This window comes from Dipodomys ordii, unplaced genomic scaffold, assembly GCF_000151885.1.
Source record: "Dipodomys ordii isolate 6190 unplaced genomic scaffold, Dord_2.0 Scaffold135, whole genome shotgun sequence".
In the NCBI taxonomy this organism is placed as follows: Eukaryota; Metazoa; Chordata; class Mammalia; order Rodentia; family Heteromyidae; genus Dipodomys; species Dipodomys ordii.
In genome coordinates, this window is record NW_012267351.1 from 130,713 (window position 1) to 145,281 (window position 14,569).

Below are 14,569 nucleotides of genomic sequence, written 5' to 3' on the forward strand. Positions count from 1 at the left end.
GGTCCCAGAGAACTCCCCCAGGGCAACTAAGCTGGAGCCTCCAGTCTGTGCCTCCCCAGGGCCCAAACAGCTGTAGCACACCTGTTGGTTCTTGGCAGAATCAGGCAGAAACAGACAAAGGGAAGGAGGGGAAGGTGGGGGGGGAGGAAAGTGGGAGAGGGTAGCCTGTGGGAGGAGCAGGGTTTGCTGTGGGTGGGGGTTGTTTTTTAAGGTACTTGAACTTATCAACACTGTTGTTTATTGTTGTTGTTGTAACCAACTGGCTTATCTGATGGGGCTGAACGGCAGCTTGAGGGCAGCTTGAGTTTTGTGGGTTTCTTTTCATCATCCCCTTGTTCCTCCCGAGAGGGAGTTTCAGCTTAGCTATGTCACCAGAAATCTCCAGGCCAGAGGATTGTTGACCCTGTCAGTCCCTGTGCTGTGGGCCTGGCAGCTGGACCTTGTGAAGTTCCAGGAGCAGTCCGTTCTGTTCCTCTAAGGAGAGTGGTGGTGTTGGGGCTTGTGTCTGGTGTGCATGTGTGTTGAGGGTGGGGGGTTTTCTGGTTGGGATTCAGAGCATGCGTGTTTCACTTCAGGACACTGAGTGAGTCTGAGTCACCTGTGTTTCACCGAGAGTTAGCTGTACAGGGCCAGGTGCTGCCCCAGGGTGTTGTGGCTGCTCTCTTCCTCTCGTCTCTGCTCTCCTCTCCTGAACATAACAGAGATTGCTTTTCTTTTTGCCTGTACTGGAGCTCGAACTCAGGGCCTGGGCACAGTCCTTGAGCTTTTGTGCTCAAGGCTAGCACCTCTACCACTTGAGCCACAGCTTCAATTGGAGATAAGAGTCTCATGGACTTTCCTGCCCCCAGCTGGCTTCAAACTTCAATCCTCAGATCTCATCCTCCTGAATAGCTAGGATGAGAGGCGTGAGCCACTGGTACCTGGCTTTGCTTTAAGAATATAGCTGATAGACATGGCATGGGAATTCAGTTTGGACCCTGTGCTAGGATCCACCCAGCACCTCCCAGGACTCCACTATGAAACGGGAGGGGCCGAGCATCTCACACGTGTGCCAGGACCAGAGATCCCAGCACTGAGAACATGTGGGTGGCAGGCTTGGGTGGGACCTGGGAGTAGTCAAGGCAGGTGGGTGAGGTGGGCTGCAGTCTAGGGCAGCTGTTCTCAGTCTGTATCAGAATCACAAGGGAAGTAGAGAAAATAGTTGGTGGGGCCCAGGCCCTGGGGTTTCTATCTGATTCAGTGAGTCTCACTTGGGGTGGAACCCAACGTGTGCATTTCTAAACTAGATGTTGATTAGAAAGGCGGTTATAGGCAGACAAAGCACACTGCTCCCTGGAGATACAGAAGATGGAATGCACAGTGATCAGTGGTGGGTGCTCCTGACAGAGATAATTCTTAATTCAGTGTGGATAGAACTGGTTGGGGTAGTCAGTAACGTGCTACCCCTGGAAGTTTTCCATTGTTGAGTGGCCACCAGTCCGACTCTTACACAAGGTAGAAATTCCATCCATCCATCTACTCACCCATCCACCAACCTCCATCTCTCCATCATCTCTCCACCATATATTCATCATCCATCCATGGAGGCTGGAGGCAGAGCCTTAGAATAAGAAACCATGGAAAGACGCTTAGCTTCTGTCTGGATGTCTGGCTGAGAACCACACACAATGAGGTCTTTGGATGTAGCATCAGACTGTGTTCGTATGCCATTTTTTATGCGTTTAGACATGTATCATTACTATGCCATTTGATTCTTTGCTGGGTGTGGAGGTGCTGGGTTTGAACCTAGTGCCTCATACTTGCTTAGAAGATGGTGTACCTCTTCAGCAATGCCTTTTTGCTTTAGTTATTGTTCAGATAGTCTTGAGGTTTTTTTGCCTAGGTTAGCCTCAGGCTGACTCTCCCGAAGCCTATGCATTTCTCATAGCTGGGAGTCTTCAGCATATCCCTTCATGGCTGCTTTGTTTTTTTATAATAGCGTCTTGTAAAAAAAAAATTTTTTTTTTCTTTTCTTACCTGAGCTGGCCTCCAACTTTGATCCTTCTATCTCTGCCTCCAAAGTAGCTGGGATTATAGCCCTGGGCCATTGCGAGGTGCTGGGACATTTGATTCTTAAGACAGTTTATCAAGGAGATACATTTCCCCCATTTTTTTTTTTGGTGGAAAAGGAAGCAAAAGTCTGGATAAATGATTTATTTAGCCTCTGCTAGGACTCAGAAGAGGGTGAGAATGTACTTAGCACAAGTGCATTTCCTGTGGGAAAAATCCACGCCTTCCCATTGGCATCCAGGATGGACCATTAAACTCGGAACCCAGGCCAGCTATCCATTATGCTGTCTGCAAAAGCAACCCAGGAAACAGGCTGCGGGAATGAGCTAATTGCTTTTCATCGTCTCGCTCAAGAATTAATGGCTGGAGAGAGTTAGAAAGACATCTGCGTGTCTGGATTCTTCCACCCTAAGCCTTCTAAAAAGCAATGGTAAAGCCAGGTGCTGGTGGCTCACACCTGTCATCCTCACTCCTTGGGAGGCCAAGATTGGGAGGATCAATAATTGAGGCCAGCTCAGGCAGAAAAGTTTACGAGACCACCTCTTGACCGAGAGCTGGGTACAGTGGCAAAATGAATGCCTGTCATCGTAGCTATGGTGGAAAGCCTCAAGTACGTGGACTATGGCCCACGAGTGTGCCTGGGTGGGAAGTGAGGCCCGATGTCAAAAACAGCCAGCACAAAACAGGTCTGGAGGCATGGTTCAGCAGTAGAGCACCTGCCTGGAAAGCACAGAGCCAGTGACGAAAATCGCTTATGTTTACCCGGCTCCACTCTGCACCAGCTATGCGATACATGTGTGCTTGTCTCCAGAACTCTTCTGCCTCCACCAACCTGGCACCATGATTCTCCCAAGTCTCCGGCCCCAAGGTGGCTAGAGATGCCAGTGCTTGGCCATCTGCCCAGCTGTGGGTTGAGAACATGTCTGTCTGGACTGGCCTCAAAATTCAGACCTTCCTTTTCTCAGACTCCTAAGGAGCCAGGATGACAAGGCATGATTGACACCCTACGCTGACCTTGACTGGCAGGAGATCAGTTCCACTCGCTGAGCATCCATTTGACTTTTCATTTGTCTTGTAACTTTTTTTTGGGCCAGTCCTGGGGCTTGAACTCAAGACCTGGGCACTGTCCCTGAGCTTCTTTTGCTCAAGGCTAGCACTCTACCACTTGAGCCACGGCCCCCCCCTGCTTTCCAGCTTTTTCTGTGTATGCGGTACTGAAGAATCGAACCCAGGGCTTCATGCATGCGAGGTGAGCACTCTACCACTGAGCCACCTTCCCAGCTTCTTCTTGTAACTTTTTAAAGAAATTCTGTCTCGTGTCACCTGACTTTTGGTGGGAGATTCTTTTTTATTGTTGTTGTTGGTTGTGGGACTTGAACTCAGGGCCTGGGCGCTGTCCCTTGTGCTCGAGGGTAGCTCTCTACCACTTGAACCACAGGGCCGCTTCCAGTTTTTTTTTGAGTGGTTAATTGGAGATAAGAGTCTCACAGGGACTTTTCTGGCTTTGAACCTCGATCCTCACATCTCAGCCTTCTGGGAAGCTAGGATGATAGGCGTGAGCCACTGGCGCCTGGCATGGTGGGGGAGTCTTAGTATCAGTTTCTGAAGGTCGATAATAAAGGAGAAACCAATGTGCGGGTTTAAAGGAGAAAGATAATGGGCAGAATGACTTAGTCTGGAAACGTGACCCAGTAGTCTTGGAAAGTGGGGTGAAGGCAGCCCCAGGCTCCCTGGTGACCTGGAAAAATCAGTTTATTGGGTTTGCTGGAAGCATAGACCAGCTGCCGGCCAGGGGTCTTTGGGACCCCTCAATTGACAATCCCACCCAAACATGCAATGGGAGGGAAGTAACTCTCTTGGGAAATGGATGGACTGATGCTAAAGATCTTCACCTATAGTGTTGGAGGGCAAAAACCAACCAAACACCAAATCAACAGCCAGGTGCTGGTGGCTCATGCCTATTATCCTAGCTAATCTGGAGGCAGAGAGCTGAGGATCGCCGTTCAGCCTGGGCCTGGAAGTCAGTGTCTCCAATGAACTGCCAGACGGCCGGAAGGGAGACTGAGGCTCCAGGGGTAGAGCTCCAACCTGGAGTAGAAAAGACCAAAGGGACAGCGCCCAGGTCCTGAGATCAATACATGGATTAATTAAAACATCACTGGCGGCGGTCCCAAGAGGCTGGAGTCTATCACAGATATTAATGTCTGCTTGTGTTTATTCTTTGCACAGGTATCTTTTTGCTCCAGCCTACACAGAAACCCACTATACTCCGAGTGGCACCCCTCAAACCACCACGCTGAAATCGGAGGTAAGTTCAGCTCAGCACTTATCTATCCAGCTGTGGCTCCAGCCAGGCCCTGTTCCTAGGGCCTATGGAGATGTGTGGTGGTGATAGTCCCTTCTCTGAAGAGCTTGTTTCCCCTGACCAAAGACACTTGGGTGCTGTTCTGTAGCTTTTGCTTTCAAGGCTGGTGCTCTGCCTCTTGAGCCGCAGCTCTACTTCTGGCTTCTTGGGTGGTTCGTTGGAGAAGAGAGGCTCATGGAGTCTCGTGCCTGGGTTGGGTTGGAACCCTGACCCTCAGCGCTCCATCTCCTGATTGAGTAGGGCTAGGCGAGAGCATCGGCCCCAGTTTGAATACAGAATGTCTTAACCAGATTGTTACAGCCATTCTTAGTCGCGGACAGCTCCGGGTGGATCTAGGAGGTAGAGTGTGCGGTTACTAGGCAGTTGAAGGGCTCTTCGAGCTGCATGTGAATGAAGGTCCGTCACCTTTACCAGGACCTGCCCAAATGGTAGCAGGCAAAGTGGGCTACATCTAGCAGTCGCCCATACCTTCTCTTTTCTTCCTGCCTCAGTTCTTGGCCACCCGAGGGCCAGGAACAAGCTCCCCCGAGCTTGGCTCTTCTACTCTCAGAGCTACAGCTCAAGAACGCTCTCTGTCCCCAAGTTTTCGATGAGCTCATACTTCCTGGTATGAAAGCCTGTCCCCCCACCCCCAAGGTGACCCCCCCCAGCCAGAGAACCCGTGGAATGCAGTGACCTCATCGCTGGTCCTCCAATCGCGCTTTGTGCTCTCCGCTGGCGCACAGGGCTGAGAAGTGTCAAGGCTGTCTTAGAAACAAAAAAGTGGAAGAAACGTTCCACCCATCCCTCCTCCCGCCAGGGTCTGGCTGGTTGAAGCTGGACCATGGGATAGCTCACTGTTACCTTTCTTCAAATGCCAGTACTGGGTCTTAAACTCCGGGCTTGGGTGCTGTCCTTTAGCTTTTTCTCTCAAGGCTGGTGCTGTACCACCTGAACCACAGTTCCACTTCTGGCTTTTTGGTGGTTAATAAGAGCTTCAGAGTCTCACAGACATTTCCTTCCTTCAAACTGTGATCCTCAGTTCTCAGCCTCCTAAGTGGCTAGGATGACAGGCATGAGCCACTGGCACCTGGCTCTTATTATTTTCTTGAATCTTCTGCTACTGGACTCTTATAAAGTCCACACCCAGACCCAGGAGGCTCTCAGCTTTCTTATTTGCAAGCTGAGAAATCAAGGAGAAGCAGGAATGGAATAAACCATTCGCAGCAGCCCTTGGCCCAAATATCACGGCTGCTTTCTGCTCCAAACTTGGCCTCACACGGCGGGAATTCTGGGAACCTTATCTAGACTGATGGCCAGGCCTCGGGGCTATAGCTCCAATCTAGGCCAGGTCACTGGGGAAACGAATCTTAGCATATGTGCCCGCAGAGAGAGAGAATCAGAGTCTGACTCAAGTCCACAGCTGTGTATTCTTGGCTTTCACCCGTTCGTGGCCTTCATCAACCCTTTTGACCTCATTAGTGTTTGGTGGTGGTGGTTGTTTTAATCTTAAAAAATGGCGATACTGGTATCTGATCGTCGGGGCGGTGGTGGCGTTCAGTGAGTCATGGCTTCTCGTGGGAATTGATGACAGCTTTCCCAGCTCCCGAGTGGACAGATGAGGGAATTTGAATTTCGAGAAGAGGAAAGATCACTTGCCCGCGTTCAGAAGTGGCGAGGCTTAGACTAGAACTTGTCCACTTGGCTGCTGGAAGGTAACAAGATTGGGGTTCAGGGGTCCACCCCTACTCTGGTGTTCCAACATCACTTGGTGGGGTCACTCAGCAACAATCACATCCCAAGGCTGGGGGGACTCAGTCTCTCCTGGAGTCCCAAACTCTCAGGCCAGGATCTCAGGCTTGGAAGGAGAGAGGCCCAGCCCTCCCCGAGAGAAGCGGGGTGAGGCGTGCAGGGGGCTGGGGTGACCGGTCGCCTTGGCCGGTCGCTGAGGTGAGGATCCGCCTGCAGGCCTCTGGGCCCACACCCAGGAGCCATGTGGCAGGCAGATGGCCTCCTGGCCAGGGGCGATTAGCCTGCCTCTCCCCTCTTTCCTAGCTGCTAGGGAATGTCCCCTGGGCGGACATAGTGGCTTTTCTCTGCCAAGGGCTGAAGGTCACCAACCGACTTGTTTTAAGATCCAGGGAATTGTGATGTAGAAGAAGAGCGGGTACCTGCACCTCCCCTGTGGCTGGAGTGAGCGGGAGTGGACAAGAAGCTGGCTGTCTACACCCCAGGTCGAAAGTCCAGGAGTCTAAAGTTAGGCCCAGCCACCTACCCCCCATATGCCAGATTAAGAGACTTGGTAAAGGCAGAGACAGGAGATTTGTTCCATGGCAGCCATTGAAGGACAGCACTTCCTGTACCTCTTCAGCCATCTGCAGACACGGGCTGCAGGTTAAATAAGGGAATCGGGGACAGGAAGGCAAGGAAGGGATGGATGCAGGGTTAAGATTGTCCCAAATCACAGGCTGGTGCGCTGATTGACCATTAGCTCGGTGTGTGTCTCCAGAGCGACTCCCAAAGCGTTACTGCTTTCAAAGGAACAGAACAGGGATGAGGTGGTCTCCTGAGTCTTGGACTGCCTCTTTAAGAAGATAAAAGAAGAAGCAGGTGCCAGTAACCCTAGCTACTCAGGAGGCTGAGATCTGAGGATCATGGTTCAAAGGCAGCCTAGGCAGGAAAGTCTGTGAGATTCTTATCTCCAGTGAACCACCAGAAAACTGGAAGTGGCGCGGTGGTTCAAGTGGTAGAGCGCTAGTCTAGAGCAAAAGAGCTCAGGGAGTTCAAGCCCCATCCCACCCCCCCCAGAAAGCAGGGGGTGCTGATGCAGCTCAGAATAAATAGCTCAGATCAAAGGGTACAGGTAGGGCGGGGAATGTGGCTCAGTGGTAGAGTGCTTGCCTAGCATGCATGATGCCCTGGGTTCGATTCCTCAGCACCATATAAAAAAGAAAAGGCTGGAAGAGGTGCTGTGGCTTACGTGGTAGAGCAAAAGCAGCTTGGGGACAGTGCCCAGGCCCTGAGGTCAAGCCCTAGGACTGGCACAAAATCAACAACAAAACCACACCACAGGTGCAGATACAAAATTGGAAGGCTTAGTCCCTTCACAGAACCCAGCAAAAGCATCTTTGCAGTCGCCTCTTACAGATGAGAGAGCCGGATCTCTGGCTGATGGATTATCAGCAGATGCAGGGCCACTTGTGGTCCAGAGAAGAGCCCACAGCTAAGAGTTGACTTGGCCTGAATCGCGATCTGGCTGCCTGGCTCACCTGCACAGGATGGAGGATTGACCCAGCGGATGTCCTGGCTCAGCTCTCTGGTGGACTTCCAAGTCTCTTGAGGCCGAGTTCCATCCCTAATGAAGAAAAATGTAGCAAGAAGACGGCCACTAATACGGCCCGCTGCTCCGAGCCAGCTACTCTGCGGTTGTGTGTGCACTATAAAGCTAGCTGCCTTGTTTACAGCACTCTCCTCACTCAACGAGGTCGGGGCCAAAGATGGGGAGGACCAGACAGGTTGGTTTTGTGTAGCTGGTCAGGCAGGGATGGCGCCTGCATGACAATCTACGTAAAAATGTTCCGTTGGATTAGCAGGTTGGACTCAGGCTCAGAGCTGGATGGGAGATGGGCCTGGAGACCCTGAACATTTAAAGATGGGCTTTACTGAAGCTCAGAGTGTTAGAACAAGAGAAGGCTCCCATGTCTTTAGACCCTTTCAGAACCTGTACCCGGGGGTTTTGCTTCTGCTCCAGCCAGATCGTCTCCTCCCATTGGGGAAGAGGCGTACAGGAATGGGTCACCTGTGACCCCTTCTGCATTCGCTTTGTCGGGCCCAGCAGTCGTGTCTGCCTGGTAGATGCTGCTATAGGCCCCCTACCTGTGTCCTGCGGTCGTTATTTTGGGCCGCACAGGGGTGTAGAACTCAGGGCTTCGTGCTTGCTAGGCAACCCGTTGGCTGCGGAGCCAGGCTCTGAGCTGGTTCTCCAACGTGTGACTCGCTCTGTCAGCACCATGAACGTTGTGTGAAACGATCTTTGGCTTTCTAAGTGAGGACTGGCTCCCACAAGACCATCAACCCCTGAAGACGGCAGCTGTGTCTCTGTCTGTCCATTATGAGACCTCTGGGGCCCTGCTCTGGGGTTGCATGGTAATACACAGCAGCCATGAACAATGAGGGGGGAATCTAGCTGGGTTTGGGGGACCAGATGGCCACAGGCAGGAGGGCTAGAAAAGGGCATCAGGGACCGGAGAATCAGGAGCCAACGCAAGTATGAACCAGGCATGGCTTTGGTGGTGGGAGGTGCATTCTTTGCTCACAATTCTGCAGGTTGAAAGTTCAAAACCCAGGTGCCGCAAGGCAGGGCTGCGTCCCTTCCAAACTGGGCCGCCGCTCACAGCTTCCAGGGGCTCCTGAGTGTCCCTCGGCTGGTGGTCTCCACGTGCCCCTTAGCTGCTTCTCTTTCTGTGTGTCTTCTTTGTGACATTTCCTCTTCTCCTAAGGATGTGAGACACTGGGTTTAGGAACTCCTGTGAACCCGTATGGCCAGATGTGAAAATCCTGGGCAACCCTACAAAGCGGGGAGATCTTTGGAAAAGTCCTTACCCCTGAACTTCATCGGATCAGGGGACAGAGTGATAGCTGCCGGCCCTTCTTCCCAGATTTCAATGAGAATCAAACCAAGATGGTAGCTGGTAGCTTCAAAGGATGTGTGTGTGTGTGTGTGTGTGTGTGTGTGTGTGTGTGTGTGTGTGTGTGTGTGTGTGTGTGTGTGTGTGTCATGAGGCTTGAACTCAGGGCCTGGCCTCTGTCTCTGACCTCTTCAGCTCAAAGCTAGGGCTCTACCACTTTATGCCACAGCGCCACTTCTGGTTTTCTGGTGGTTCACTGGAGATGAGAGTCTCAAGGACTTTCCTGCCAGGACTGGCTTTGAACCATGATCCTCAGATCTCAGCCTCCTGATTAGCTAGGATTACAGGCATGAGCTACAGGTGCCTGGCTTCAAAGGCTTTTTGACGTGTGGGCTGCAGTGGTACGAGGTTAGGGTGGAGAGGATCTGACGATCAGTTGTCTGTCACGGTCATGACTTTAATCTCAAGCTGCTGACTAGTGCTGTGTGCCCTGAACCCTTCTTTCTCTTCCTTTTCCAGAATCATTGCTTTTACCACGGCACGGTGAGGCATGCAGGAGACTCGAGCGTCACGCTCAGCACCTGCCGGGGCATACGGTAAGAGACCCCGAAACTACAGGGGAGCTCTCCTGAGAAATGGGGTTCACAAGGCAAGCAGAGCTAGCCCAAGACCAAGGGTCACTGGAGTGGGTACAGGCAGCTGAGACCCACTGGGGAAATCCTAGGTAACCCACACATTTTCTGGGCTTGGACTCCGCTTTCCCATGGATTGATTGTCTTAAAATGTGGGTGATCGTAGTGTTTAGTAAAAACGGAGGGGGTGATTCCCTCCGCCATGAGGGGAAAACATCGGGGCTGGGAAGAACTGGAATGGGGGACGAGGAAAAATGTGGACAAGTGCGGTCAGCATGCGTGGTACTGGGAGGAGCGGAATTCTGTATATCCTTCGATCATTCAGCGGTAATTGCTACTTTCATTCGGCAAGTTATTATTGAGTGCCTGCTGTGGGCAGTGAGCACAACAGCTGTTGGGCTTTGAGCCTTCGGTTTCCTCATCTGTCACATAAGCACGAAGGCCAGGCAAGGGGACACAACTCAAGTGCGTGGCTACATCGCACAGACATGTGGGCTTCACCTCATCTTGCAGCAGCAAAACCCTGCCAAGAGTTTGCCGGATTCCCATCCAAATCCAGGGCCCCTCTTCCGGCTGGTCCCCAGTGTGTGTGTATGAATTGGACCCCGGCTCCTCAGTCAGGCGGTGCGGTGCGTCTCCTGTGGGAATCAGGCAGGAAATAGGTTTTGCCTGGGGGAGGCCATAGTCTCCAATCCCCTCCTCAAGCCATCTGGTGGAGCCGAGCCAACTGGCCACGGTGTGTGGTGTTTACAAGACCCGGGCCATTCCCAGCTGCAGTCTGGGAGTAAACAAAGTCCTTCCCTAGAAGGGGACCAGACTCGTGCAGGTGTGACCCACTTCTTACCCTCCCCCCCTTACCCCCTCCCCTCTGCCTGGAATGGTGGGAACTTGGCCGGCCCTCTCGTGAATCACTCCAGCAGCTGTGCAGAAGTAGCCAGCTGCCCATGTGTTTCTGGTTTGTATGCTTCCGGCTTTCTTTTTGGGGGGTGTGGGGGGGAACCCGGTTTGCTCCCTCCACACCTGAAGAAACCAGGGTTGCAGATGACTGATGTGTCCATCTGAGTACGAGAGGAGGAGCAGCTGCCCCAGCAGCAGAGCGCAGACCCAAGCCACCTCCCAGAGCCCTCCAGGCCGCGCTGCCTTGGGATGTCACCATGGCGACCGAGCTCTCCTGGGAAGTGGGTAGGACTTCCGCAGAGAGGAATCTGCATGCAGGCTGACTGAGGGACGGAGGTCCTCAACGGGGCCTCCAGCTAATGTCTGCACCCCTTATGTAAGACAACTCTGTGGGTGACTGTAAAGTTGAAGAAGTGATACCCCATAATCGTAAAATAGTCCCAAAGAGTGCACAAGTGTGTACTCACTTGGAAATACTTGCAAAAAAGAAATGCACATATGTGATATAATCCTTTGTCACATTATTTGGGTCCCTCACACCTTTGAGAAACAGGGCTGAGTTAGTAGTTAGGGGTACTTGTAGACTCCAAAGAAGTAAGCCACCATTTCATTGCGGATGTCAAATAGCTGCATCCCCAACCCCGTCTCCGATTAAGGAGCCACATGTAAATGTTACCCTAACTTCCTGCATGCATACATCTTTTTTCTTCTTTTTGAGACGGGGACTCAAAGTTGGCATGTGAAACTTCCACTTATTGGCTGGTGCTTTACCGCCTGAGCCACACCTCCAACCTCACTAACACACAGTATTAATGTGAGGAGTAGTTACCATTTGTGAAGAAATCCAGCCAGTATTGGTTGTGGTCTCTGCCTAAGTCTGAGGACCCTGGAAAACTGTGTGTGTTTGTCTATGTGTGTCAGTGTTTGTGCCCGCAGTTTGTTCTTAGTAGGAAGCATATTTCTTTAGAAAGTTACTTATTTTTTAAAGATGATGCTTACTGAAAATTGCCATCATGTAATCATTTTAGCATTACATTTTAATATACATACCCTTTAACATAATCATCCTATACAGAGTTTCTGTACATTTTTCTAACATGGCATTATATCTCTATTATGTGTACATATATCAAATTATTTTAATGATTGCTTCATACTTTATGTGTTAATTTCCCAGGAGTTTAATTATATGTACTTTGAAAGTACACTCCCTGAGTCCTGGAGTCCCACTGTAGATAAGCCAGTTGGGTCACAGAATGACTGGCTCTGTCATCCGAGGCTCTGTGCAAACTGGGGGATACCTTTCTGATCCCCTCAGTAGGACATTTGTGATGGTCTGGGTAAGGTCAAAGTGAAGATTCTGGATCCAGAATGCTCCAGCACTTATTTTTACTACTTGTGTGGCTTTGGGTTAATTAATGAGCCTTGCTGAGCCTTTGCATTCCCACTGGTCCCCCAGGGATCTCGCTTGTGAGGATCAGAGATGTTTGGTGTAAATAATGAAAAGATGTTTTAGAGCCTGGCCCGCAGCAAAGGCTCTACTGTGATGATTCTTGTCCATCATGCTTCCCATTTGGGCGTGGTCTCTGTCTTGCTTGGTCCAGAGGTTTATTCACATGATAATTGGCTAACATGTGAATTTGCACCAGTTCCAGTGTGGAACTTTCCACTCACTGGGTTCAATAATGATTACAGCCACACCCCAGCACTCACAGGATCACCAGTTGCTTTGTGGTTCAGCCCTCCTGTGGTGCCAGCATTGTGGCGGTGAGGGTGAACTGAGGTGGAGGGTGAGGCATTGGTCAGCAGGGAGGGGAGGGAGGCTGGGGGGGGGGGAGGTGGGAGGCCATAGTTTGGGATAGCTTGCTCTCGCCTCTGCCCTTTCCCGTGTTGACCTAAGAGGATGCCTGTATTATCAGTTGGGATGTTGGCAGGCTCCCTGGCACAGGGACCAGGTCAGCCAGGGATGGATCTGGGCAGGGCTTCAGCTAGTCACCAACCAGAGATGTCTTTCCTGAGAGCTTTGTAGGCTCTTCCCAAAGGACAAAACCTGGGGTTGACACCCGGGAGGGAGTGGGGAACAGCTGTGGGGTGGGGTCAAAACAGACTAAGAGAACATGACTACCAATGAACAGTGGCAGAGTCCCTGAGCTGGGGATGCTGTAACTTCAAAACTGGCTGTGAGGCAAGAGCCTGAGTGGGTTTTGGAGCACATGAAATGCTACCAGGATGCTGGGGAGGTCATCCTGGCCTTCATCCTCTCCATAGCCTTGATCCCATTCCCTTGCTATGGCAAAAAAGTAATTTTCATTTCTCTTGAGTCATAGTTAGATTTGTATCTTGTTATCCAAAGTTCAGATGTAATGGATTTAGGGGGCCAAGTGCCCTGAGGCTGGGGGCTCTAACTCCATATTTGTGTGTTTCTAGAAAGGGAGGAGATGTTGAATTTTCATCTGACTGTGGTGGTGGGGTACTGGGCCACATTGTATGTGGGGAGTTGGGGGGGGGCGGGTGTGATCAAACCATCCATGCCGTTTTGCGTATGGTCCTCTATGAGGGACTTTTCCATCTCACTATCTTTGACAAGAGATTCTATTTCTTCTACCAACAGAGGACTGATTATGGTGAGAAGTAACCTCAGCTACATCATCGAGCCCCTCCCTGACAGCCAGGGACAACACCTTATTTATAGATCTGAACATCTCAAGCTGCCCACTGGCAACTGTGGGTTTGAGCACTCTAGGCCCACTGCTGGGAACTGGGCTCTTCAGTTTACACAACAGACCAAGAAACAACCTCGCAGGGTGAGTTCCAAATCCCTCTGTGTAACAGTCAGGCTGGCTTCTCCCCTCTGAGTACCCTTACTTTGAATCGAGGAGTATTTCCAAACCAAGGGAGGGAAAAGCCTGCTCCTTTTATTCTAAAATCTCTGCTGACTGTGAGATAACCTCATAAGAGAATAACTGTTTGGGAGAGAAACACTACATTTAAAATAGATGTTGGCTCCAGTGGCTCAGACCTGTAATCCTAGCTACTTGGGAAGCTGGTATCTGAGGATCATGGTTCAAAGCCAGCCTGGGCAGAAAAGTCCATGAGACTCTTTATCTCTAATTAATCACAGAAAAATGCAGATGTGATGCTGTGGCTCAAAGTGGTAGAGAGCTAGCCTTGAGTAAAAGGAGCTCAAAGACAGTGCCCAGGCCAAGAGTTCAAGCCCCAGGACCAGCAAAAAAAAAAAGATGTTGAATTCAGAAACTATAAAAGATGAGGGGAAAAAGAACTATCGAAGGTATTGGGCACTGATGGCCTACATCTGTAAACTTAGTTACTCCGGAAGCTGATATTGAGATCTGATGATTGCAGTCCAAAGCCACCCCGGGCAGAAAAGTCCCCATGAGACTCTTATCTCCAATTAACCACTCAAAAACCAGAAGTGGTGCTGTGACTCAAAGTGGTAGAGTGCTAGTCTTGAGCAAAAGAGCTCAGGGATGGTTCCCAGGCCCTGAATTCAAGCCCCACAACCAACAAGAAAAATCAAACAAAAAACTATAGAAGGTGAAAACAATTTAGGAAATTTGCAATAGCCACTTTCATCCTGTGCACAGAAGTCACGTGGTCTAAGGTTTATTTGGGAACTTGGCTGTCAGTGTGTTTTCCCCCTTTGGAGGCCTAAATTCCACCTCTTCCTAACTACCGACTGCATTTCTCAGCAGGCTTTTTGTGATTGTTTGGTTTCTTTCACTGAGGCCAAGTCTACCATCTCTACAGCTCTGATCTGCTTCTGTCTTTCTTTAGATGAAAAGAGACAATTTGCACTCAATGAAGTATGTGGAGCTTTACCTCGTGGCAGATTACGCAGAGGTGAGTGGGTTTAGCAGAAACCATTTTCTGTCCTTGATTGTGGCCATCCAACTGCTCTGGGGAAATGTCAGCACTTTGGTGGGGCCCGAACTCTGGGCCTGGGCGCTGTCCCTCAGCTCTTCAGCTCAAGGCTAGCGCTCTACCACTTGAGCCACAGC

General features: G+C 50.8%; 1 protein-coding gene across 1 annotated transcript in view; it reads left to right on the top strand.

Moving 5' to 3' along the window:
* Adam19 (ADAM metallopeptidase domain 19) overlaps positions 1-14,569 on the top strand; it is a 58,693-nt gene that overhangs the window by 20,392 nt on the left and 23,732 nt on the right. Inside the window, exons 5-8 of the mRNA XM_013030872.1 lie at positions 4,279-4,357; positions 9,541-9,617; positions 13,162-13,354; positions 14,346-14,411. Of these exons, the coding sequence (XP_012886326.1) occupies positions 4,279-4,357; positions 9,541-9,617; positions 13,162-13,354; positions 14,346-14,411 (415 nt within the window). The remainder of the gene's footprint in view (positions 1-4,278; positions 4,358-9,540; positions 9,618-13,161; positions 13,355-14,345; positions 14,412-14,569) is intronic.